This window comes from Cryptomeria japonica, chromosome 2, assembly GCF_030272615.1.
Source record: "Cryptomeria japonica chromosome 2, Sugi_1.0, whole genome shotgun sequence".
Classification (NCBI taxonomy): Eukaryota; Viridiplantae; Streptophyta; class Pinopsida; order Cupressales; family Cupressaceae; genus Cryptomeria; species Cryptomeria japonica.
Genome location: NC_081406.1, coordinates 282,024,243 through 282,037,938, shown reverse-complemented (window position 1 = coordinate 282,037,938; position 13,696 = coordinate 282,024,243). Strand labels below are relative to the sequence as shown.

At 38.4% G+C, this 13,696-nt stretch overlaps 1 protein-coding gene across 1 annotated transcript; it reads left to right on the top strand.

Annotated features, from left to right (window-relative positions):
* Positions 1-6,527: 6,527 nt before the first annotated feature.
* LOC131054460 (secreted RxLR effector protein 161-like) lies at positions 6,528-6,962 on the top strand. The gene has a single exon (XM_057988991.2). The coding sequence runs from the start codon at positions 6,528-6,530 to the stop codon at positions 6,960-6,962; it is 435 nt and encodes a 144-aa protein (XP_057844974.1).
* The last annotated feature ends 6,734 nt before the right edge of the window (positions 6,963-13,696 follow it).

Sequence of the window (13,696 nt, the reverse complement as noted above, 5' to 3'; positions counted from 1 at the left end):
TTCCTTCTTCCAGATTGTAGTCAAGATTTCTATGTAATTAGTGAGACTCCTTTTGTGATGAGCAGTGTGCTCTAGGTTGTTGGCCTTCCTACAAGTGGAGGCCCCTCAATTGTAATTCACATACTACAGAAGTATTATCAGACTGTGGGTAGGCTTCCCACCATGGTTTTTCCCTTTACCGGGTTTTCCACATATAAATATTGGTGTCATGTGGATGGTATTTATTCTTTGATTATTGTTTATGCTTAATTGGTTTAACTGCTATTCCAGTATTAATTTTTTGGTTTCCTAAATGTTCTGGTAATCTGTGACAACTGATTCACCCCCCCCCCCCCCCCCCTCTCAGTTGTCTTCTGGTTATTTGAACTGTCTAACAATTGGTATCAGAGCTCTAATCCTCTTTGCAGAAAACTTAACCGCTTGAGGAAGATCCTATGGCGACTAAAAGTTCAAGTTCATCCAATTCATCTGTAGCTATCCTTCTGAGAGATATTCCTAGGCTTGATGGAACAAATTACATGGTATGGAAGATTCGTATGGAGACTCATCTGAGCTGTCTTGGCAAGGATATTTGGGAGATCACACAGAATGGTGTTACACCTCATAATTTGGCATCTGGCAATCCTCCTCCGACAAACTTGGATAAGGAGCTTGAGAATGATCGTAGAGCAAGAGAAGCCCTCTTGTGTGCACTTTCTGATCAGCAAATAATGGGATTAACTGACAAATCATCTGGAAAGACTTTATGGGATAAGTTGGAGACTCTTAATGAAGGTGACCCTATAGTGAAGATTGTTAAACTTGATGGTTACCGGGTGAGATATGAAAACCTGAAGATGGAAGAAGATGAAAGGATTACTGCATTCATGAAAAGGATAAATGAGATTGTTATGGGAATTCAATGTTGTGGTGGAACTCTGAGTGAAGATGAAATTGTTTCTAAAGTTCAAAGAGCCCTACCACCGGTTTACAAGATGAAGGCTATTGTTATTAATGAGTTGAGAACAATGGCTAATACATCTGTCAATAGAGATACCTTGGTTGGGAAATTATCTGCTTTTGAGCTTGAAGAATTTGGACCTTCTGGAGTTGTGAAGTCTAAACCTGCTTTTCATGCATCTGCATCAGCAACCGGTAAGCAAGATTGGAAAGCTTTATATGCAAAGGAATTGGATGATATGAAGAGAGAAGACAGTGAGTTTGACCAACTTGAAGCACTATTTGCTACAAGAGTACCTAAAGGACCGGTAGGAAGTAAGTATGAAGTAAAATCACCTTTTAAATGTTTTGCATGTAATAAGATTGGCCATTTTGAATCTAGATGTCTTGAAATAAATTCAAGATTTGAAGAAAGAGTTAGAAGATCATTTAAGCCTAACCCTGGATATCAGAACAAGTATATGTACACTAAAAACAGAGACAAATCATGCTACATAGTGGATGAGGAAGGTGTTATTGGTTCTGATGATGAACCGATAGAAGATTTTTCTAGTGGTTCTATCAATGGACGAGAATGGGTGTTCTTGGCTATCAAGGAAGATGTTCCGGCACTGGAAGAGAATGTACTTGAAGAGAAGGTACTTGCTACTAAAATTGAATACAAGGATGAATGAGTAATTGACAGTGGTTGTTCACATCATATGATTGGAGATAAAGGGAAGTTTCTATCTTTGCAAGAATTTGATGGTGGTCTAGTTAGATTTGGAGATGACAAAGAATGTATGATCAAAGGAAAAAGAACTATATCATTGGATGGTAAGAACAATACTGATAATGTTTATTATGTTGAAGGTTTAAGGCATAATCTTTTGAGTGTAGGACAATTTGTAGATAAGGGATTTCAATTACAATTCAAGGATGGAAAATGTAAAATCATTAACAGATCTGGTTTGGAGATTATAACCGGTACACAGAAAAAAGGTAATATATTTCATTTGAATTCTGATGAGAATACATGTTTGATTGCACAAATTGATGAGAGTTGGCAATGGCATAAAAGGTTGTGTCATGAGAATTTTGATTGCATTGTAAAGATCAGTTCAACTAAGGCATTTAGAGATATACCTAATATTGTGAAGCCCTATAATCCAGTATGTAAAGAATGTGAAATGGGTATACAGGTCAGAACCTCTTTTAGGAGTATACAACATATTTCTAATGATGTTCTTGATCATATTCATACTGATTTGTGTGGTTGTGCTAGAGTTAAAAGTTTTCAAGGTGATAGACATTTCATGCTAATCATTGATAATTATTCTAGAATGATGTGGGTTACTTTTCTAAGGGAGAAATTTGAAGCATTTGAAAAGTTTAAAATCTTTAAGGCTAAAGTGGAAACCGAGATAGGATTGAAGATTAATTGTTTGAGGTTGGATCATGGTGGAGAATTCACATCCAGTGAGATTAATAAATTTTGTGAGAAGCATGGTATAAGGAGACAATTTTCTACTCCCCGGACACCTCAACAGAATGGAGTTGTGGAAAGGAAGAACATAACTATCTTGGATGTTGCTAGAACAATGATAATGGAAGATAGTCTACCTCATATCTACTAGAGAGAAGAAATGAACACAACGGTTTATACATTCAACACAGAGTACATATCAAAGGAGAAACCGGTAAGACACCTTATGAATTATGGTTTGGCAATACACCTACAGTTAAGTATTTCAGAATCATTGGTAGTAAATGTTATATCAAGAGAGATGATATCATTGGCAAATTTGATCCTAGCTATGATGAAGGCATATTTCTTGGTTATTCTAATGAAAGCAAGGCATATAGATGTTATAACAAGAGATTGCAAAGAATTATGGAGAGTGCTAATGTCAAGGTGGATGAGCTAAATAGAGGTCAAATCAGAGTTTATGAGAAGGAACCGGCGGTGGAAATGATTATATCTTAATCGATAGCACCTTTACCGGAATAGAGTGTTGAATCTTGCCTATGATGCCCATAAAAACTACAAGGTTTATCAGATGGATATTAAATGTGCATTTTTTAATGGGGATCTTAATGAGGAAGTTTACATTGAGCAACCTGAAGGTTTTTCACTATCAGATGATACAAACATGGTTTGCAGGTTAAGGAAATCTTTATATGGATTGAAAGTACAGGCACCTAGAGCTTGGTATGCAAGGTTGGATAAATATCTTTTGAAGCTTGGTTTTACTAAGGGTAATGCTAACAATAATTTATATTATAAGATCACTAGTGCTGATATATTGATTATTGAAGTATTTGTTGATGACATTATTTTTGGAGGTGAAGATAAGCTATGCATGAAATTTTCTAAGAATGTGGAGAAAGAATTTGAAATGTCTATGATTGGGGAAATGAAATTTTTCTTAGGTCTGTAGATTACTCCGACTGACAAAGGTATTTTCATCTGTCAAACTAAGTATGCTAGGGAATTGTTGAAGAAATTTGGTATGGGAGTTTCTAAACTGGTAAGTACTCCTATGGTTACAAGTGAGAAATTAACAAGGAAAGATGTTTCTGCACCGGTAAATCCTACAAGATACAATTCTATGATTGGAGGTCTGCTTTATTTGAATCAAAATAGGCCTGACATAATGAATGTTGTTTGTATTGCATCCAGATTTCAGAGTGATCCTAGAGAAAATTTATGAGAGTGCGATGAAAAGGATTTTTAGATACTTGCAAGGTACATTAAAATATGTTTTGTGGTACCCTAAGGATGATGACTTTACTTTATGTGCATATATAGATGTTGATTGGGTTGGAGATGTTGATGACCAGAAAAGTAATTCCGGTGGAGCTTTATTTCTTGGAAAGAAGTTGGTTTCATGGATCAACAAGGAACAATCATGTACTTCCTTATCTATTTCTGAAGCTGAGTATGTTGTTGTTGCTACTAATTGTACATAGGTTTTATGGATGAAGAAAATGTTGAAGGATATCAAAGTGCATTGCACTGGACCGGTAGTTATTCACTGTGATAACTCTGTTGCTATTGACATATGAAAGAATCTGGTATTTCACTCTAAGACAAAGCACATATCTATCAAGTATAAATTTTTGAAGGAGAAGGTGGAAGAAAATTAAATTAGACTGGTTTATGTGAACACTAAAGAGTAGATTGCGGATATTTTCACTAAACCTTTTCCTAAAGAACCATTTGAGTACCTGAGATACAGGTTAGGGGTTTCTGCCCCTTTGGCAGAGAACTGATTGATGTATTTTGGCATCAATCTAGTATGCTTTATCAGAGATATTTTTCATTATGACACTAATGTGGGGATGCTACTACTCAGGGGGAGTAGTTTGCTTTGTGACTTAGTGGTTTATGTTTTTGCTTTGGTATTTTTGTCAGATTTATGGCATTGATGTCAAAGGGGGAGATATATGTATAATTCAAAGCTTTACATAGATATCATTCACAGGGGGAGGTTGGTCTTTGTTTCAGAACTTCATTGTTATATCTTTATATGGGAGATTGTTGGTTGTCTTCCATCGGGGGAGACTTGTTTGGCATTTCTTGGTACTTAGATGTTTTTCACATCTAGTGCTGCCATCAATGAAAAAGGGGGAGATTGTTGGCCATTTGGAGGAATTGATTATGTGTTGCATTGATGTTTTATCATTGATGTCAACACTAATTGTTTTAGATGCTTTACCAGCACCCTTCTGGTCCCGGTAGGTTGAGTAGTTTCTAGTTGGTTTGGATCCGACATGATCTGGTATGCTCTGGTATGGTTTGGTTATGAAATTGGCTTATTCATGATACTCATGTTCATATTCAGTCAGTTGGTTTTGGTCTGGTGATCGGATGCTATCATTTTTTATTGGAAGCTTGGCTTGTGGTTATGGTGAGGGTTTCATCGGCAGAGCTTTGATGAAGATCTTTGATGATATGCATAAGTGGTGTTGGTGTAGCTTCTGGTGGAGATTCAGGATATTGATGGTTATCATGTTTGAGAATTGGTGGATGGAGATCATTGCTTTAGCGTGTGGACCTATATTGGGTCTCAGTTGATCTAGGTAATGGACCGACTTAATGTAACGTGTGGATTGGACCTCTCAATGTGTTTCCAAGATGTCTTATGTGTTGAATATTATTTGTTTTGGTCTAAGGCCGACATGTTTTGTAATTATGTAATTAGTTTATTGTCTAGTGGTCGACCTAATTGTTGATGGTCGAGGGTTTGTAGATATATGATGTAAGATCTCATTGTAGATCATCGGGATATGTGTATGTAATGTGCGAATAATGTAATATCATTCAGGCAGAGGATTTGGTCGATCATTGGAGATCAAATTGGGTTTATGTAAGAGGGTTTAGTCCTCTGATATTAAGCTTAACCGGAACTGTACTTAGGCATAGGAGATGTTATCTTTGCAGTTCATTCCTTCTTCCGGATTGTAGTTTGGATTTCTTTGTAGTTAGTGAGACTCCTTTTGTGATGAGCAGTGCGCTCTAGGCCTTCCTACAAGTCTAGGCCCCTCAATTCTATTTCACATACTTCCTGCAAAAGTATTATCTGACTGTGGGTAGGCTTCCCACCATGGTTTTTTCCTTTACCGGGTTTTCCACATATAAATCTTGGTGTCATGTGGATGGTATTTATTCTCTGATTATTATTTATGCTTAATTGGTTTAACTGCTATTTTTCTATTAATTTTTTGGGTTCCAGTATTAAAGTTTTAATTGCTAAATGTTCTGGTAATCTATGACAATTGATTCACCCCCCCTCTTAGTTGTCTTCTGGTTATTTGAATTGTCTAACACCATCAAGGACCAATCCACTCAAATGAGGAAGGGGTGCATTCTTCACTTCGCCAAAGGTCCAATCCGAAGGAGAAGGCAAAATTAGCAAGGTATAAATAGTCATTTTATGTTTTTAAGTGTTTATGTGTTTGAATGATTTATTTGAATACTAACCATCTAATCCTATGTTGCTATGATTTTTGCCCTCTTCATAAGGCTCACCTGGTCGCCAAAGGATTCTCCCAGGTTCCTAGGATTGACTACTCTGAGACTTTTGTGCTAGTTGCCAAGATGAATTCCATCTAACTTGTTCTTGCTATTGTTGCAGCTCATCGCTAGGAAGTTCATCAGATGGATGTGAAGAGTGTTTTTCTTCATGGTGACCTTCAGGGGAGATATATATGGAGAAACCATAGGTATTTGTCTAGGATCCTTCACTTGTTTTCTACCTTTGGAAGTCTCTCTATGGCCTTAATAGGCCCCTTAAGCCTAGTATGCTAAGATGGACTCCTTCCTTCTGTCAGTTGAGTTCACTCGGTTCCATTCTTATCCAAATGTCTACATTTTGTAGCAGGATGATACTCTCACTTTCCTTGTTCTCTATGTTGATGACTTGTTGATCACAAGGATTCACTCATCCCGCATCAAGGTAGTCAAAACTACCCTTAATGATGATTTTTTTATGTTTGACTTATGCTTACTCCAATACTTCTTAGTTTTTAAGATCACTCAGTCGCCTTCTAGTATCTTCATTGGACAACCTAAGAACGCTCTTGATATGCTCTCAAGATTTCACATGGATGACTGTAAGCCTACATCAACTCCATTTATGTCAGGGGTCAATCTTGAGGCTTCTTGCTCTTCACCCTTGGTGGATGCTACCTTGTATCGCCAATTGGTTGTTAGCCTCGTATATTTGACTCACATGAGGCCTAATATTTCATATGTTGTGGGCCTAGTCTCCAGGTTCATGCAGGAGCCACATGAGCTGCATTGGAAGGCATCTCAGCGAATTCTTTACTGTATTCAAGATACTCATAATTACAGGATTCATTATGCAGTGGACATGGATATTGACTTGGTGGGATATACAGATTCAGACTGGGCAGGCGATTCTAAGGATTTCAGGTCTACTTTAGGGTATTGCTTCTCTCTTGGTTCTGGTTCAGTTTCTTGGTCGAGCAAGAAGCAATCTGCTATTGCTCTTTCATCTACTGAGGCTGAATATTGAGGTGTAGTTAATGCTTCTACTGAGGTCATTTGGATTCAGAACATTCTCACTTATTTTAGCATTTCCTTTCAAAAGCCTACAGTCACCTTTTCTGACAACCAGAGTGCTATTAAGATTTCTCGCAACCCGGTCCATCATCAGTGGACCAAGCACATTAAGATTCACATGCACTATAATCGAGAGCTGATTCATGAGCAGGATCTTGATCTTCAGTATTGTCAGACATCAGATCAGACTGCACACATCTTCACCAAACCCTTCACTGAGAGGAAGTTCATTCAATTGAGAGCTTTTCTTAGGGTGCAACAAGTGTCCTCTTTTGGGGGGACTTCTTAGTTCTTTCTTTCTCTCTCTGTTTTGGTTGGTGGGGAGGGCATACTCTCTTTTGTTTGGGTGGGGGGGGGGGGGGGGGGGGGGCTTCTTCTCTGTTGGGGGGAATACTATGTACATGGGTACCTCATCAGGCTTCATTTGCCAGGACCCATTTTTTCACCCACCTAAGCTATGCTTAAGAGTGGGTGTTGATGTAGGTTTTTATTTTCCTGGTTGGGTTTATTATGTTCCCTTTTCCTAAGTTTTTTCTATACTTTAATTAAGCTTGCTTAGGTTAATAAAACATGTTTACTTAAGACAAGTGGGTATTGAGGTGTCACCATGCTATTAGGAGGTGCATTTACTATGTTTAGACCATCATGATGGTCTCTCCTCATTGGTCGGTATTGCCACCTCCACCCCTCACTTGACTCTATATAAACATGCTACCTTGCTTGTATTTTCATATAGTTGGAGATAGTAATCTGATGCTATTTTTCCTTAGAGCACTTAACATCATTTTTCGCTTGGTATCATTGTTATGTTGTTCATTTTATTTTGCATTTATAGTTTATGTGATCTATCTCTTTCAATTCAATTTTGGGTTGTAATATGTTTCTCAGATTTTAACAAAAGAGTCTATGGAATATCCAACCTTGTCGTATTAATCTTTTGTGTTTTAATTTATTTTTTATTTAAGGAGATAATTAGAATTCTTATATTCTCAATTATCTCATTGTTCAACAAACCCTACCAAGAAATAGCTATCATTAAATTGACATATTTATCTCTTATATCCTTGAAGATATTATATTTCATACTAATGTTTTGATTGAGTAAAGCATGATAAGTCTGAACCTTTATGTAACTGCCATGAAGGCACACAAAAGGGAGGAACTCACAAGCAGTGAGACCACCGAGAAAAAAAAACCAAAAAAGGACACCCTTTTTTGAAAAGAGGATTTTGATAGGAGAATCCAACCTATAGGAACTCATGAAAGCGGAGAAGAAGGGAGAGGAAGATTTTGACATGAGCTGGGAACCAGAGGGAGACAAGGGTCCTGACCTTGAATAACAAAAATCTCTCTCATTGACCCCTAAATAGTAAAGGAAGAAGGAGAAGGACCTTTCCTCCTTCGACGGACAACTGTCCAAGCAATACTATCATCCAACTTGTCACAAGAAAGTAAATCAAGATGATATCCCTTAGTAAAAAGATCAACAACAACCAGAGAGGGGGATGGAAGACAAAAATGCAAATCAATGGCCACCAAAGAAGACGATAGCTAGGAGGGAGTAACCTGCTTAGCACTTGGGACAAGAGGAGGCTTCAAAGAGATGTTAGAAAGCACAATAGGAATATCAGGGCATGAAACACACTGAACATGATGCTTAATAGAAAATTGGTCAAGGACCACCTCAATCAAGTGATCTTCCTTAGCATCCTTCCACCAAGTAGTAGAACCTTTCTAACTTGACAAAGAGAAGTCTGAAGCTAGATGACCAATAGAAAAGCCAAAAGAAATCCTATAAATTAATTCAATTACTTCTCAACACTTTTATTATTATTTATCATGTGTTCATTCATAACATATGCTTACCATATTAAACATATCTATTTAATATGGTGTTGTTGTCCACTCCCAATAACTCTCCCACCTGACGATCTTTGAATGGTGTTGCCTTCTCCCTGCATCTGTTGTGGGTGTCATCATTGTTGTCCTTGTGCACTAAGCAACTATCATTGTCGGGTCTCTTCCTCCACTAACTATAGTTGTTGCACCTGTTGCTACGGCCCTTAGCCCTAGTTCATTCGGGGCTACTGAGCGTTTGGGCCTCCTTCAATGGCTCCTCACATTGTGGGTAGCTCTGATGTTGTTGTGGATGGTAGTAGGGATTCCTCTGGTGTTGGGGTCTCCCCTCCTAGACCTTTTTCTACTGCTAGCACGAATAGATTTGCTCATGTGGCCATATCTCTTACTGCTCATCCTTCCAAGGGGAAACCTCGTCCCCTTTCTTGTGCCAAGACTTCCCCTAAGGTGGTTTGTGGCCAATATGTGGTGGATAACATTTCTTTCTACCATCTATGCATCTTGGTGTGCATATTTGTTGGGTTATGGCCTTCTCTCCTCGACCTCCACTATTGGGTGAGTGATTCTTGGAAGCCTTTGGTTGTTGGTAGCATTGAGCTTTAGCCTTGTGCCAAAGGTTTTTTCATATCTTCCTTCGCTTCTCCTAATGATTGTGACTTAGTGTTAGGTAATTTGTGGGCTTAGGGAGTTAATTCTCTCTCGGTCAAGCCATGGACACTTTCTTTTAACCCTCTTACTCAACCACTCAACATGCGTCTAATTTGGGTGGGTCTTCTCAACACTCCCCTTCATTTCTAGGAGCATTCTTCTTATGAGGTTATTGGTAATGCTATTAATATATTCTTGAAGGTTGATGATTCCACATTCTCCATGGGTCATTCTACCTTTTCTCGCATCTTAATCGATATTGACATCTCTATGCCTCTCCCTGGGGATGTGGTTCTCATGGTTGGCGATAGTCCTTGGACTCAATCATTGGATTGTGAGGGCATCCCCTTTCGTTATCAGAGATTATTTCCAATGGGTCATTTAGCTTTAGATTGTTCTCCTCTCTTCATAAAGGTGCTACAACTTGGTGGAAGGATGCTACTGCTAATCATTTGACTTTCAAGACTTCTAATTTTGATGATGGTGTCTTCTTACATGAGGATGAGGACCCCTCCTACGATGAGGTTGTGCCTCTGACTGTCGATGTGGCCTTTGTTGGCTCCCTCATTGTTGTTGCCTCCTTTGGCCTTGAGGTTTCTTCTCTTGTTTCTCATGTTCTACAGCAATAGTTTTCTCTTGGTGAGTCTACTCCTGATGTTATATTGCAACAATAGTTTGCTCCAGCTGCAGATAGAAATGATGAGGGGATCTCTTAGCTTGATCCTTTTCATGATGTTCCCAATTATAGTATTATCTGGATTGTTGTTTGTCGTGGGCAGAAAGGGAAGTCTCCCCCCCCCCCAAACTCCTTTGAATCATATTTTGACTGTTTCTCCTCACTCTTGAATCGAGTCATTTTGGGTTGTTACTAGTTTGTCATGTCTTTAACAATGGTTCTTATATGTTGTTAAAGGCCTGTCTGACTTGAGTTTGTTTAGGTCAGCACCCTTGTTTTGTTGCCTTTCATTTTCTACCTATGGGTTGTTTGTATAAAGGTACAACACCCTTGTTTTGCTTCTTATTTAATCAAAAACATATGCTTACCTATCACCATGCTCTAATACCTAAATTTATGGGAATATTTTTAGAAATTGAGTGCAAGCATGTGACATCTAAATATATCTTTTTCTTTAAAATTAGGTAATTTTTTTTTTTTGTTAATCGATAAGTACTATCATTTATGGGGATAGCTCCCTATATTACTTGAAAAATTTAGAGATTACATTGCCTTTGACATTCAAGGACCCAAAAAACCAACTACATCTATCCAAATACATATATAATATACTTTGCATGATAGACACATAATGTTAATCCTTCCACTTCAGCCAAAAGTTTCCTCAAGAGGACCTTCACAACCCTGGGGTTACATCTGTCCCCCTATGGCTTGATATATCATAGCAGCATACTCACCAATTGCAATTGCTTTGCAGGTGGAGCTCTCTGGAAGCCACCAATCATCTGACTCAGTAATCCTACGAAATGGTTCCATGTTTCCATTGAAGACATCGCATCTAAAAATTTCCCATGCCTCATCCCCAAATGTCTTCAGTCTTTCCTGCTCTTCCCTCCACACTTCTCTGTGGGCCATATCGTGAATCTCCTCACTATTTACAAAGGCCTCATCTCCTCCTTCACTGCTCTCGATGTCATCTCCTTTCTCAATGTCATCATCTTCGCTCTCTTCTTCTTCTTCCTCTGAGTCCGAACGAAGATAATTTTCAAATTAAAAATATACCTTCAGTATACTAACTCTGACTTCTTCCTCCAAACCCAGAATGGCTTCTGCAACTATGTCTGCTATGAAGGGTTTTATGAAACCTACTAATAATTTGACCACTCGCTCCTTCCTTTCAATGATATCTGCCAAAGGAAGGAGGACAGCTTCCAACACCAGAGCATCACACCAGTGTCTGTTAGAATTTAAGGTAATGCCCACAAGCCCCCCAATGGAATCATAAACATACTCTTCGGTATTGAAAAAATTTCTTAATTGTGCGATCAATGCATTTTCACAGTTAACACTCCAAAAAAAGCCATGTTCAACGCTAAACCTACTAATCTCCCCTAAGACCTCACCCAGATAACCACTTGGCAAAAAGTCCTTCACATTCGTCTTAAAAAGATGGAGAATGATTTGGCAATTTCAATCTTTCTTCGAAACCTGCTAAAATCCTTCTCTCTGATATCAAATCTTTTTCGGATAGTTCCTTTTCTAAACTAACTAAGCAATTCAGGAGCCATGTGACCCAACCATCAATCGCTTCCTAGAGCCCTCAGTTTCAATTTTCGTCTATTATTGGTACCCGAATAGTATCTTTTCTCACATGTCTCTACATTTAGTCTTTGTCTATCAGCTTTCATTGAGAACTGTTGTCAGATGTGACAAGCCTCAATTTCTATGTGCTATCGCGGCATTATTGAATCCTTAATGCTTATCCTCGATGCACCCTGCTTGCCTCATAAAATTTCTATCATCTGATTCCAGTTTTAGGAAATCTGATTTTGTTTACAACAAGGATCTCTACCAATCCGTCTGGTAGCTCCTCCTTTTCTGTCAACTATGTTGGGCCATCACAGTCGATACCACTGTTAGCCAGCCAATCCGCCGCCGAGTTGCCCTCTCGGTAGATGTGTTTAAAGGTGAACTTGTTTAAACTTTCGCATATTCTTTGGATTTTGGGGCGTACCACCTCCAATTTCCAATTTTCAAAATTCTGTTTTGAAATCCCATTCAGAATAATTTGCAAATCTCCCTCAACTTCTATATCTTGAATGCCACGGGCCACACACCATTCCAACCCAGCTAACAACCCTGTCATTTCTACCATGTTGTTTGTATTAATTCCCAATGGGTCGTAATTTGCCCCAACGAAGTTGCCAAATTCATTCCTTATAATGGCACCGTATCCAGATTTACCCAGATTACCTCGGCTAGCTCCGTTAAAATTAATCTTGAAGTTTCCTGATGTTGGAGGTGTCCAGACTATATTGGCTCTATTCTGCTTCTTATCCATTAGCTTGTATCCACTAATTTTCATTAAGTTCCAGTGTCTTTCCATCTCTTTGTCCCAAGAAGAATACGAACTATACTTTCTACCCACTACTTTCACATTGATGACTTCTTCTATGGCTCCTTTTATTTTATGGATTAGCGTATCATAAGACAGAGCTTCCTCATTAAATACTCTTCTGTTTCTTTCCTTCCATATATGCCAAACAAGCAACACTGGACTCACCACCCACAGAATGCTCCATTTTGATTTATTGATACTGGATGGCCATGTTAATAAAAAATGTGTTAATATTAGATTTCTCACCGACTCAAGCTGCAAGTTGCCCAAAATCCAATCCCAAACTTTTTTAGAATACGAGCACCAAAATAATAGATGATCCGCTATCTCTTCATTTTCCTTGCATAGGAGGCATACGCTTGGACCAACAATTCCAATAGTTCTCAACCTGCCCCCTGTTAGTATGCGATTGTGCAAAGTTGTCCATAGGAATGCCCCTGCCTTGGGCAATACCAATTTATGCCAACACAACTCCGAAGGCCATTCCACATTCCGTATTCTACTTCTAAGGATCTCGTATCCCAAATTAACCTTATATTTTCCAGTTTTAGAGGCACTCCATAGTAACTGGTCCATTTCGTTGAGAAATATGATTTCTTTTTTCCTAATTAGAATGTCCTTTAACTGTGCATTCTTCTCCAAATTCCATTCTCCAACTGATTTCCATTTAATCCACTCTAATTCCTTCTACCCTTCCAAAATATAATCCGCCACATAAGAACCTACCTCTACTTCCACTTCATTAATCCATACCATGTCGTCTATTTCTTCAGCTAAAGAAATGTCACCATTCCATGAGTCTCTCCAAAATTTAGCCTTTCCACCATTACCTATTTTCCATGTCAAATGCTCTGTTAATATACTTCTACTTTCCTAAATATGTTTCCAAATTGGAGAGCCCTTAATTGAGTTAGCCACTGTAAAAATCCTTTCTGCTTCGGTTGAATCCAGATACTTAGCAGCCATAATCTAACACTAGGATTTATGAGGTTGAGCATACATTTTCCATGCTAATTTAGCCCCAAGAGCTAGATTGTGCAAATCCATTTTTCTTAGACCCACTCCTCCCTCCAATTTTATTAAGCAAGTTGTATCCCAATTGATGAGA

Bases quoted from the DNA above. Each gene is read 5' to 3' on its own strand.
- LOC131054460 (XM_057988991.2), top strand. From the start codon at position 6,528: ATGGATGACTGTAAGCCTACATCAACTCCATTTATGTCAGGGGTCAAT.